Genomic DNA, 14,053 nt, shown 5'->3' on the forward strand with positions numbered 1-14,053 from the left:
TGAGAATGCAAAAGAATAAAACTTAATAATACATCATATCCATACAAACTAAAATATAGTAAGTTTATAATAAATGTAGTATGATGTACCAAAAATATCACAGTTGTGACCAAATAGAATAAAATCACAAATAATCTATATAAAAAAAAGAGAGAATAAAATCACAAATATTGCTTGACTAATTAGAAATCAAATAAAATATATAATATTGATTTTAATCACCGTTTACATAAAAAACCGATTGATATTTTGATATGATGATAAAAAGCATAATCATTAAAAGCAAATGTCATATGTTAGAACTCTATCAAAAAATAAAATATTTATTCCATTTAAGATGAGTTTGAACTTAAACGAATTATCTCTTATAGGTTTTAAATTGACAAATTCCATAGCAATATACTAATCAATAAGTCTATAATAGTATAATGTATTATACGATTAGATGTGGCAAAAGAGATCAAGACTTGACAACCTAACCCAAACTCGAAAGAAAATATCAAACCCAAACTCAAATTTTAGACCTAAAGGAGTTGACCCTTGACTTGTCAATTTTTTTTTTTTTTTTTTTTGCGGGTCAACCTAATTCGACCTGTTTTTAAAACTTTCTTCTTCCTTTTTTTTGGTAAAAAAAAAAATAATAAAATTAAAACATTATTAGTTTACTTGTTTATTTTGGGTTTTACAATGCGCAACTCAAACTCAATTGAATTATATAATGCTAAGTATCATGTGATTATTATTATTTAAAAATCAAGTTTTTAACATTTTTTTGGATAAAACCATTCACACACACACACACACACAATGGCCTCAAGAAAACAATTGAAACCTTTATCTAGCTAGTTGGATGCAGGCAAATTAAAAGATGAATGATTAAGGCACATTCATTTTTTTGGAATAACGCAATAAGTAAAAAATTTTAGACATCAAATGACAAAGTACATATCAAGATAATTTAGTTGCAGTAGAGTACAAAACACATATTTGAAATTATAGACATACATGAGAAGCATCCATAAATGTGAAAAAAGTGAAACCGAAGTAATGAAATCTATATCTATATATATAATAATAGGTGAAGCAGAGAGGAACTCAAATTAGAATTCCTAATTAGAGTTCTAATTTTGTGCCATGTGTCTAGAATCTAAAATTGAAGTTGAATTTTGCATCATGTGGCTAAATGTATGTGGGCTCATTCTCATTAAAATCACTTCTATGTATCAGGTCAAGTGAGTTATTATGCTAATTAAGTTTTTTCTTGATTTTGCAGTCAAACGTGAAAACCAAAGAGATTAATATCGGTGATAAGAACTTGGTTTGGGTACATTGCATAATTTCCAAAAAAATAGCAAAGCCAGAGTTTACATCTTTGTTATAAATTGCTGACAAAGTTTGCATCTTTACATTTGCACTGAGTTTCGAATTAAAGTGATTTCTTCTTGGTTCTGACACTCAGTTTTGTTTACTATTCACTTACAAAGTTTGCATATTTACATTTGTTATAAATTGTTAATATGTGATTAGATGCACATTATGCCTAAAATTCACTATCCTTATATTTGGCTTTTTGTTCAGGTTTGGCACCTATAATAAGGAAGAAAGCACTGTTGTGGACCGATGGATGATACTTTTTGCACGTTGCAAAGGAACTTAGTGATTAATGGAATCTCACGCGAATTAGAGAGGACCCGGCTGTAGATGTTTGGATGGTAGATGCGAGTCACTATATTTTTAAAATTTTCAGTGAAAGTAAAGGTTATGAATAATGTAAATTTTCCGCGAAGAGATCTATTATTCTATATTTATGCAAGTTTGGTTGCCTTCTTGGAGTGGATCACTCGACCCTGTCTTTCTACTGGAATTTTTTATTCAGATTGTTACAATTTAATCCGAAATTTTATTTGAATTTTCCTATTGTTGTTACTATCATATATTATCGTTCCAATTGTTCAATTAGAATCTGAAATTAGAATCTAATTTTACTATACATGTATACAATCTAATTATTTTTAATTTTGCTGTCATGTGCAGAAGCCAATGAGATGAAATTAATAACACATTAAACACTCATGCTTTGGGAATCGGTAGTACCAATCTAAATCCATTGGACCTGCTTCGTGATAATATAACTATGAAGGATGTATAAAAAACACGCATAAACCCATCTCTCTATAAAAAGAGATTGAAGAGAATTTCATTTATTAGCCATGGAACTTCAGAGGTTTTTTCTTCACACAAATGCCCATCATGTTACAAAATGACCTATCATAAAACTACAAAATGATTACAACTTTGAGGTTTTTTTTTTTTTTTTTTTTTTTTTTTTTTTTTTTAATAATGTAAATTTTCCGCGAAGAGATCTATTATTCTATATTTATGCAAGTTTGGTTGCCTTCTTGGAGTGGATCACTCGACCCTGTCTTTCTACTGGAATTTTTTATTCAGATTGTTACAATTTAATCCGAAATTTTATTTGAATTTTCCTATTGTTGTTACTATCATATATTATCGTTCCAATTGTTCAATTAGAATCTGAAATTAGAATCTAATTTTACTATACATGTATACAATCTAATTATTTTTAATTTTGCTGTCATATGCAGAAGCCAATGAGATGAAATTAATAACACATTAAACACTCATGCTTTGAGAATCGGTAGTACCAATCTAAATTCATTGGACCTGCTTCGTGATAATATAACTATAAAGGATGTATAAAAAACACGCATAAACCCATCTCTCTATAAAAAGAGATTGAAGAGAATTTCATTTATTAGCCATGGAACTTCAAAGGTTTTTTCTTCACACAAATGCCCATCATGTTACAAAATGACCCATCATAAAACTACAAAATAAGTACAACTTTGAGGTTTTTTTTTTTTTTTTTAATTATAAATTTTTTAAGCTACGAAAATTTCAATCACCAATAGAAATTGAAGATTCAAAAGCATGAATGGATCTTTTGGATAAACATTGTCACCAGGTTTATCTTTCTGTGTAAAATATATATACTGCTAAGTTTTGTTAATGAAATTTTCTGATTAATAATATGAATTTAGACTTAACTGAGCCTTTTAAACATGAATAAACTCATGATTAATAATACATCCATTTCCGTGCGGTAACACGGGGCTACATACTAGTTAGCATAAATTATGGATATTTAGGCCTATTTATTCCATATAGGGTGATCAAAGTTTGAGACCACATAACCAATTAATCTAGTGTGGCACTATAGTATCCAAATTTCTAATAAGAAGGGTCCTTGGAGTCGGTTAGAGGATCTAATCATGATCGAGGATGCAAATTGTGAATAAAAGTGTTCATGTACGAAGAATTCATAAGGTTTGAAGCTAGTGTGGGGTCGCATCGATAAGTTAACAAGTGAGTAGTTTCTAAGATCAAGGGTTTGGACTAAATTGTAAAACTCTTCTTTATAATGAATAGCTTATTTAGGGTAAAGGTACCATCACAATGGTTTTTCTTCTGGAGTGTTCTCCATATATTTTGCACTTCTTCACCGTATCGCGTCTCATAATTACTTTGCTTTATGGTTTGGTGACTTGCTATTTTGTGGCTGTTCATATTGATAATTCAAATTACATAATTTAGTTAACTGAAAGTTAATTGACAAATTCATTGCAAATTAACTTTGGCTTTTGGGTCTAAAAAATTCTTTTTCAATCTCATTGTTAGCAAGCTCAAATTGTATATGTATTTTATATATTAAAACTAGAAAATGCATGTTAATTTTTTTTTTTTTTTGGAGATATATAACTATGATAATTACTCTTTATTATGAAACAAAAATCCAATTAATATTTTGAGCAAACAAAACTTAATCATTCATATTAGGATTATAGATTTTACCATTTAAACTAACTAGAACCGTTCTATAAATGTAATAATAAAAAAGATGAATATCTTTTCTAATTTATTTTTAGAGAGAAAAAAAAAGGAGAGAAAATTTTGAGAGAGAGAGAGAGAGAGAGGCTAGGGCCATGAATTGAATTCCATAAAGAACAAGTTTAACTACAAAATTGGTTGTAATTTAAGATTACAAACTTACTCAATAAAATAAATATTACAACATATTTTGAAAATCTAATCGTTGAATTATATGTTCTTTATGCTCTTAATATACATGTTAAATTTTGTGTCAATCGGATATTATTTATTATATGGTTTATAGGCCAAAATGGGCAAAATCCTTTTCATGTAAACAAAGTGGCATTTTGCTCTCTTTCCTAAACTAATTAGGAAAATGCCCTTCTTTTGTAACTTGAATTTCTAAAAATCGAGTTAAAAAAAAAATTATAGCTTTATAGTGGCATTTTTAAGGAGTCTATAGTGACGTTTTAAGGACCTATAATGACGTTTTGTAACTCGAACTCCATGAACTCGAGTTATAGGCAATTATTATTGTTTATTATTATTATTATTATTTTACTTTTACCTATAACTTGAGTTAATAGAGCTCGAGTTACAAAACACCACCATAGATCTTTAAAATGTCACTATAGACTCCTTAAAAATGCCACTATAGGGGTTAACTCGATTTTGAGAAAATCAATTTTCAAAAGAGGGATATTTTCCTAATTAGTTTGGGAAAGGAGGCAAAATGCTGCTTTATTTGTCCGAAAAGGGCATTTGCCCATTTTCTCCATGATTTGTAAGATTATATTTTGTGCATAATTTTAAATTTCAAAAACTTGAAATTTAAAAAATTTATTGATGACATAACTATTGATCTTTAATTTTCTTGAAATTTTGCAAGTATGGAGGATATAAGAAGAAGATATAACCCAATGGTGGATTTGTCAAAATTCACTTCCAATAAAAAGATATTAAGTAAATTTGCAACATAAGGTTATAACTAAATTTTGTCCTCTCATAAATCCATATGACCTCTTCAAGAGGTATCGATCTATTATCCACATTCATTCAATTAATTCCTTAATCATTCATAACAAAGTCCACTGATTACACACAGAATTATATAAATATGTAAACAGGTTACTTATTCAAGCATCAAAACAAATACCGACAGCGATCAAGTCGTTGGAAAAAAAATCTGCAGCGTGGTGAGTGCTGAGAGTGAGATCATCCGACATAAAAAAGGAGTCGTGCTGACCATACAACAAATCTTTGGCGCAGACAGATAGTCATAGTGCTTCATCCTTTTTAAAACGATCGATCAGGGCGTTAAGCGCAAGAACGTAGGGTACGCAAAGGAATTGATTGAAGCCCTTATTAAGGGTCTATGACAAGGACCATCTACCCTTATATATTAAGTAGTTAAAAGTAAAAGTCTCAAGAGGAAAGTATCATTTGCGGTCAAAAAAGAAGAAGAGGAAAGTATCATTTGATTATCATTTAAAATCCATGGGTCAATTTTTTCTCTCTAGACTTCGGTGAAGTCTAGAGGTGAAACTTCTTTGCCTTCTGGCAACTCTTTCTCCGTTCTTGCAGTGGAACTTTGTATTTATGCAAGAATGGAAGCAATCACAAACAAGTGGGCGAACTTTAAACTTTCGGAAAAGGAAGGAAGCGAAGTAGATTTAGCCTTACCTGGGATAGAACAAGGCTTGGTGCTGGCTGGGAAGTTCTGTACCAAACGGAGAGTGAACCTAGAAGCTATAGGGAGAGCTCTAAGATCAGTGTGGAGAACTAAGAGAGACTTTGAGGTTAGTGACATGGGAGAAAGTAGAGTGCTACTATTGTTTAAGGAGAAGGAAGATTTGGACAGGGTGTTTCTGCAAGGACCGTGGTCCTTAGACAAGTACATCCTCTTGCTGCATAAGCTGGAGGTGGGCGAGTCAATAACTACTCTAACCTTCCATGAAGCTGCTTTTTGGGTTCAGATTCATGGCTTACCAACATTGAGCTAGACAAGAGAGGCGGGATTACGTATTGGAGGAAGTTTGGGCAAGGTAGAAAAGGTGGACATAGGGGATAATGGATTTAGCCTGGGCTGTTATCTGAGGATTAGAGTAACATTAGATATCTTGCAAACGTTAAGCCGGGGAAGGATAGTGCGCTTGGGTGATTCGAACTCTCGATGGGTCGAGTTTAAGTACGAATGTCTACCTATTTTTTGCTACCTGTGTGGAAGATTGGACCATGATGAGAAGGAGTGCTTAGTTTGGCTTTGCAGTGCAGGGTCGATTAACACCGAGGACAAGCAATATGGTCCTTGGCTGCGCGCTACCCATGACAGGCTACAGAAAGCGCATGTGGTGTTTGGGTAGCGAAACGGGGAAAGCGCTTGCCCACGGCAGTTGGGGTTGAGGCTGATGCAACGAGACCTGCAACCGAGATAGCCATCAGTTGTCTCCGATGAGCACTGCCAACCCCATGAAGCAGCAGAGTTTGACCATGAAAGAGATGTCGTGCAAAGTGGGGAAATGGAAGGTGAGGGAATCATGGAAAAGTTGACTGGGGAAAAGCGAAACTCAGACTTCGAGGAGCAGCTGAGAGAGCTTGATGCAGAAATTGCAGGCAAAGCTGACACAGGATGTAACATGGAAAAGGTTTTCAAGACACGGGTTCTGGAATCCGAGGTAAAAGAGTCAGCAAAACAGAAGGAAGAAAAAGGTGGTAAAGTTGCCTTAGGATGTAACGTGGAGAAGCTTCTCCAGGAAAGGGGTATGGTACCCGAGGTGAAGGTGTCAGAGAACAAAAAGGAAGAAAAGGAAGGTGAAGACTTAATGTTAGGCCTTGGGAGTGGGCCAAGTTGTTGTGGGCCGAATGGTGACTTGGGCCGAACTGAAGCCAATTATGGACCTGCAGAACTTAAAAACCCACGTGCTCAAGTGCTGGAGCCAAAAGTTTTCCAAGTTGGGCCTAAGTTACCAGGTATAACTGAAATCGAAAATACAAAAAAAAGAAAAAAAGAGCCCAAGGCAGAAAAAGACTCATGCACATGCAGGTAGAAGCGGGAAAGATAATGTGGGGGTGGGTACGTCCGAGCTACCGAAAGTGAATGCCATGAAGGAGATAACCCATATGGAGGTGGAGGAGGTAAATGCAGGTCCAAAACGAAAGTCACGGGTGCCATTGGAAGAAATTATGGAGATTGCTGAGGTTGGGAAAAGACTCAAACTAGAAGCGGAAGTGGTTGCTTTTGGTAAGTTGTTGGCCATACAAATGAGATCGGCGGTGGCGGCTGCGGTGTAGCCTTGCCGGGAACAATGAGTGCTTTAGTTTGGAACTGTCGAGGGCTTGGGAACCCTCGGACAGTTGGCACTCTCCAAAAAGCAGTTTTGGAGGAAGATCCCACTTTGGTTTTTCTCATGGAAACCAAATTTAATGTAGAGGAAATGGTGAGCATTAAGCGTAAATTGGAGAGAAGACAAGGCATGATAGTTCCTAGTATTCGTCGGAGTGGGGGTCTGGCCCTTTTATGGAAAGATTTGATGGTTGTGGATGTGTAAACTTTCTCTCCTAGGCACATAGATGCTATTATTATGGAGGAAGGAGGGAATAAGAAATGGCATTTTACGGGGTTTTATGGCCACCCTGAGACTAGCAAAAGAGATGAGTCTTGGGCGTTACTAGTGAATTTGAGTACAAGGAGTGTGCTTCCTTGGGTCTGCATGGGAGACTTTAATGAAATATGCCACAGGGGGGAAAAAGAAGGAGGAGGGGAGAGACCGGAATGGTAGATGAGAGCTTTCTCTTTAGCTATCAACAAAAACAATCTTAGAGATATGGGCTTTGTGGGGCCATAATTCACCTGGAGTAGGCGGTTAGGGGCACGTGGGTGGGTCTGTGAGAGATTAGACCGGGCTTTGGTCTCAACAAATTGGTCCTCATCGTTCCCTCGGGTAAGGCTTTAAAATGTGGCCACTTGTTCCTCAGACCACAATATGCTGATACTTAAAGCTCTCCCTCCAACGAGCAGGAATAAAAGAAGGTAGTGGTTGTTCAGGTTTGAGGCCATGTGGATTAAGGAGGAAGAATGTGATGGGGTAGTTAAAGAGGCTTGGGAGAGAGGCCGAAATCTGGGAAGCCAAAACCAATTTGGACAGTGTATGAATGAATGTCGTTCCTCTTTGTAAAGCTGGAATAGTACTAACTTTGGACATGTAGGCTGAAAAATAGCCTCTCTTAACAAGAAGCTTCAATGGCTTGAATGCTTACCAGGGGGTGGGGACAACATGGAAGAGAGTCATGCGACAAAAATGGAGCTAAACAGACTGTTCTCTGCAGAGGAAGTGATGTGGAAGCAGCGATCTAGGAATTGCTGGTTATAGTCAGGGGATTGCAACACTTCCTTCTTTCATGAGAAAGCCTCTAAAAGGCATCAACGAAACACCATTATTAGGCTTCTGGATTCTTGTGGTATCTGGCAGGAGGAGGAAGAGGTGATGGGTCATATTCTGGTAGAGTATTTCCAAGAACTATTTACTTCTTCTTGTCCAACGATTAGTGAAGAATTGGTGGAAGCCATACACCCTAAAGTTACTAACAGAATGAATGAGGTTCTAGTGCAGGATTTTCGGGCGGCTGAGGTTGAGAAAGCTCTCAAGAAGATGCACCTGCTAAAGGCGCTAGGTCCTGATGGTATGCCTCCTTTATTTTTTCAACATTATTGGCCTACTATAAATTCTGTTGTCATACAAACGGTAGTTAACTTTCTCAATCATGGTATTGCCCCCCCTAAGTTTCATGAAACCCACATTGTGCTTATTCCTAAGACAAAAAATCCCTTTAGAGTTACTGACTATAGGCCTATTAGTTTGTGTAATGTGGCTTATAAGATTGCTTACAAGGTGGTGGCCAACCGAATGAAGGTTGTCTTAAAGGATATAGTATGTGAAAACCAGAGCGCATTTGTGTTAAAGTGGCTCATCACAGACAATGTGCTAGTGGCCCATAAATTAATGAATCATATTAATAAGAAAAGGAAGGGTAAGTATGGTGAAATGGCCTTAAAGTTGGACATGAGCAAGGCTTATAACAGGGTGGAATGAGGGTGTTTGCAAAAAATTATGGAGAGGTTGGGGTTTCATGAGCGGTGGATTTGTATAGTAATGGCATGTGTGTCTTCTGTTACATGTGCTATTAGACTCAATGGCCAATCCTATGGGATGATCACACCAACCCGTGGCCTTCGACAAGGAGACCCTCTCTTTCCATATCTCTTTATTCTTTGCGCGGAGGGCTTGTCGGCTCTGTTACACAAGGCATCTCGGAGAAATGAATTGAAAGGAGTGGCTGCCTCGGCTAGGGGACCACGAATTTCATACTTATTTTTTGCAGATGATAGCTTGATTTTTTGTAAGGCAATGGAGAAGGAAGGGGCTGAAGTTCAGAGAATTTTGCAAGTCTATGAGTCCTCTTCGGGTCAACAATTGAATAGAAATAAGACGGCTCTCTTCTTTAGCCGAAATACTCCCACTCGCACACAGGCTGCCATTAAGTCCAAGTTTGGTGCCCAGGTTATCAAACCCTATGAATCCTATCTTGGACTACCCTTGTTGATTGGTAGGTTAAAGAAGAACACATTTGCTCAGTTGAAACATAAACTTGCATCCAAACTTGCGGGTTGGAAGGAAAAGCTTTTGTCGAATGTGGGAAAGGACGTTTTGATTAAGGCAGTCGCCCAGGCCATTCCTTCGTATACCATGAGCTGCTTCAAGCTTCCTAACGGACTCTGTGAGGAGATGGCGGGAATGGTGAGACAATTTTGGTGGGGACAGGTGCAAAACGAGAAAAAGGTGGCTTGGATGAGTTGGGAACGAATGTGCCTTCCAAAAGAAAAATGGGGGTTGGGTTTTAGAGACTTGAAGTCCTTTAATCTGGCTCTATTAGCTAAATAGGGATAGCGACTCCAAACTAATTCCTCTTCCCTTTTCTTGCGGGTTTATAAGGCTAAATACTTCCCTAATGGTGATTTTATGGATGCTGAGATAGGGAAGAAAGCGTCCTTTGCCTGGAGGAGCATAATGGCTGCACAACATTTGGTCAAATGGGGGTTGAGATGGCAGGTAGGCGACGATCGAAGCATAAAGATATGGAAGGACCAGTGGCTCACTACCAGGAGCACGTATAGGGTAGTCACTAGGGAGAGGCCTGGAAATCAAATTAAAATGGTTAGGGACTTGTTGCATGAGGAAGGATTGGAGTGGGATAGTGAACTGGTAAGGGGTCTTTTTTTACCCCAGGACGCAGAGGCAATCCTCAGTATCCCCATTAGTGAATCGGTTGCAAAGGATAGAATGGTATGGGCTGAAGATAAAAAAGGCAATTTTATAGTTAGGAGTGCATATAAGTTGGCTCGGGACATTGAGGCAGAGGGGAGTAATATAGGTTGCTCGGACCCGTCGACAATGTAAGGAATTTGGAGGGGGGTGTGGAGCATGAATTTGCCAAACAAAATTAAACACTTTGTTTGGAAGGCTTGCAACGGTATCTTGCCCACCAAAGAATCTCTTTTCCGTAGAAAGATCACGGACACCAATATATGTGAGGGATGTGGGAGACAGATAGAAACAGCCATGCACATGCTCTATTTTTGTAGTCATGGAACAAAGGTTTGGAGTGCATGCAAACTCTCTCTGCCTTGCATGGTTCTTAAGTCATGGAGTTTTATGGACACGTTTTGTAGACTCTGAACTAGCTGGGAAGCCTAGCCGAGACAGTTGGAGAGGTAGGTCTCGATTTGTTGGGGCATCTGGAAGAGCAGAAATGAGGTCTGGCATGGAGGGAAGAGGCGACCTGGCCCGGTAATTGTGAGGTGCTCGCTAAAATTGCTGGAGGATTTTCAGTCAGCTAATGAGAGGCCGTGCAAACCGAGAATTGAAGACCAACCCAGCGTCGCTTGGAAGCCACCACCACTGGGTTCTTTCAAGGTCAACATTAATGGGGCTCTATTCTCAAAAACAAAACAGTCTGGCGTGGGAGTCATGGTGTGTGACGAGAAGGGTAATGTGATCGCTGCCATGTCTAGAAAGTTGGACTTACCCCTCGGAGCACTAGAAACGAAGGCGAAGGCACTGGAGATTGGGGTGAAATTTGCCAAGGAGGTAGGGCTTAGGGACGTCGTTTTTGAAGGTAATTCACAGCTAATTATCAATGCCGTCCAAGGTATCGGTGAGGCTGCTGCTTCGGTGCAAAACATCATCCACGGTGTGCTTCAGAAGGCCTAGTGTTTTAGAACTTTTGACTTTTTATATATTAAAAGGTAAGGGAATACCCCTGTCCACTTGTTAGCTCAGCATGCCTAATATGTTGAGAATGTGGTGGTTTGGCTGGAGGACTGTCCTAGTCAAGTGGCACATGTGTGTGCATGATGTATTTGTTTTTCCACTGAATGAAGTTTAAGCATTTCCCAAAATTAAAAAAAAAAAAAAAAAAATCCAGTTAAAAGTGAAAAAATTGGAATAATCTTTGTAGTAGCTTCTGGATCAGATACCAAATTACCAATACCATGCCACCTTTTTTTTTGTGTCATTTTCACCTTATATATTTTTATACATATGGAATATTCTCCATTAATATTCCCTAGCTACTAGAGCTACCCACATACATTTTTACTCTCTTTTAATTTATGGATTATATTTACCATTTCTTCTATTTTTATTTACTATGTCTATTATATATATATATATATATATACATGCAATATGAAAGTGCTCCATCTCTTTTCATGACCTCATCTGTCAACATATCAATATGGATGTAATTTCCACCGCCCTATGCCCCAGTCTGAGTCTGCCATATATATATAAAGAAACAATTGAACACCATCTTCAAGAACCCCACAATAAAACCATATATGTTCTACTTATTAGTCTTCTACAACACCCAACAACTTATCAAACTTTATCTCTACTTTCTTTTTTCTAGTCCCCAATATTAAAGAATACATCAATCAAAGCTCCATCTGCACACAGAGAGAGAGACAGAGATGAGCAGCTCAGAAGAGGAAAGACTGGTTCAGATGATAGAGGATTTTATAGAATCAGAATCACCATCTCCCATTTTTTCTGCTTCCTCAACCTGCCTTCCTCTTAAGTATCATACCCAATATCTCACTTTACAGGTATACGTGTTTTTTCTTGTATTTATTTTATGTTTGTTTTGTTGGTTTTCTTTGTGCGTGTGAGAGAGAGAGAGAGAGAGAGAGAGATCATATATTTTGCTGATTTTTGTGTGGTTTCAGGAGATTGTTGGGAGTGGGACACAGGCTGAGGCTGAGGTCCTAGAGTGTGTGTTGAGGCACATGAGAAACAAAAGGGACGCTAAGAAAACGACTAGTCTGAAAAAGTGGCTTGTAATGAAGCACAAAATAGATGGCTATAATGCTTCTCTATGTCAAACATCTTGGCTCACTTCCTTGGGATGCCCTGCTGGTGTGTGTGTGTGTCTCTCTCTCTCTCTCTCTATATATATATATATATATCCCTCTTTTGTGGCTCACTCAATTTGTCAATTTCTTATTTTTTGCATCAAATTCCTTATATATGTCCCTTCTATTCCACAACCCTAATAATAATGTTTCCACTTTGGTTAAAAGAAATTAGAGTTGTATTCGATTTTGGCACAAACAAAACATTTTTGTATAATAAGTACTATAATACGGCTTATGGAAGTTGATATGCAATTTGTCATTTATGGTTCAGTTCCCAAAAAGAGGAAAATGCCCAGAAAGACATCATGAAGTTTTTTTTAAAAAAAAAAACTTTTATATGGTAAACCTCTGAAAAGAATAGTTGTTCTTGAGAATATGTATATGTCTCACTACATGCATATCTGTTCGAACGTCCTTATCTACCTGAGGAAATTCTAATAAGTTGTTACCAAGTGCACCTTTGAATCGTTTTAGTCACCCAAATTTGAAGCGCGTGGGTGATACGCGCTTGAGTTCAGGTGTTTTTGGTGTGGATCCCACTTGGGTTAACTTAACACTCTTGTTGGGTTTTTTATTTTTAACAGGTGATTATGACTACATTGATATCACAATGAAAAATGAAAATGGTGATCCAATGAGGCTTATAGTAGATATAGACTTCAGGTCACAGTTTGAGCTAGCAAGGCCCACACCAACCTACAAGGAGCTCACAAATATACTCCCACACATCTTTGTAGGGACTGAGGACAAGCTCAACAAGATAATCTCAATTCTATGCTCAGCTGCCAAACAGTCCCTTAGAGAGAGAGGCCTCCACATACCCCCTTGGAGGACTATCACTTACATGCAGTCTAAATGGCTCTCTGCCTGTCACAAAGTCCCTAATGCAGTAGGATCATCAGAGAACAGTAATAGAGAAACAAAAGGTGATGCACAAAATTACAGCAAGTGGGCACCTTCACCTCCAATGGTGAACAAGTCCAAGAGAAGCAATTTGGCTGGTGGCTCTGGCTTGTCTAGTCAGTTTTCTAACATGAGCATAAATTGTTGCTGATTTTTATTTTTGGTTCTTGGGTTCTAATTTTGGCATGCGCCAGGGATGCCCAATTTTGGTCCTTTTTTTTTTTTTTTGGTCTTTTTGTCCAAGTATTTGGGTATTACTTAGATCCTTTTTGTACCGAGGCATGAGAGCAATTCAATTTGTCTGCCATTTCTTTTCTTTCTCTCTCATTTTTGTTACGTTTATTTTTATCTATTTGTCAAAATTCTAGGTTCTTGGGTCCATTTTTTGCTGAGATATGAGAAATGGCACCAACATCTCAATTCTCAATCATGGTTCTTTGCTTTGGATTAGTTAGTTATTTAATGTATTTATTATCATTTTTGTTTCAATTAAAAGGGATAATTTCTAAAAACTCACAGAAAAAAAATGATCTAATCTAGTTTGTCCCTTGCACCATGGAGACCTGCCTCACTTCACTTATGCAGGCGCATGGTAACGGCATTATTACACATTTACAACACGTATAGCCTAATTCCTTAGGCGTGCATCACTGTCATAAAAGGCTCCAGTGTGACTTTTGGATACAGAAATTTGAAACCAAAATGAATATGATTTGGCCACAGAATCTCTCCTTTGAATGATATTTTCAAAGTTTTTATTTTTATTTTTTAAAATGCCTGTAAAAA

At 37.3% G+C, this 14,053-nt stretch overlaps 1 protein-coding gene across 2 annotated transcripts; it reads left to right on the forward strand.

Annotated features, from left to right (window-relative positions):
• The first annotated feature begins 11,648 nt into the window (after positions 1-11,648).
• On the forward strand, positions 11,649-13,583 carry LOC112038576 (uncharacterized). Of its 2 annotated transcripts, none has more exons than XM_024071395.2 (3): positions 11,649-12,055; positions 12,176-12,371; positions 12,949-13,583. In XM_024071395.2, exons 1-3 carry the CDS (start codon positions 11,921-11,923, stop codon positions 13,416-13,418), a joined length of 801 nt encoding a protein of 266 aa, XP_023927163.1. In that variant the 5' UTR covers positions 11,649-11,920; the 3' UTR covers positions 13,419-13,583. The 2 variants fall into 2 exon arrangements, with proteins under 2 accessions (XP_023927163.1, XP_023927164.1); XM_024071396.2 differs by having other exon boundaries at positions 12,176-12,365.
• Positions 13,584-14,053: the final 470 nt, after the last annotated feature.

This window comes from Quercus suber, unplaced genomic scaffold (assembly GCF_002906115.3).
Source record: "Quercus suber isolate HL8 unplaced genomic scaffold, Cork oak 2.0 scaffold_598, whole genome shotgun sequence".
NCBI classification, from domain to species: Eukaryota; Viridiplantae; Streptophyta; class Magnoliopsida; order Fagales; family Fagaceae; genus Quercus; species Quercus suber.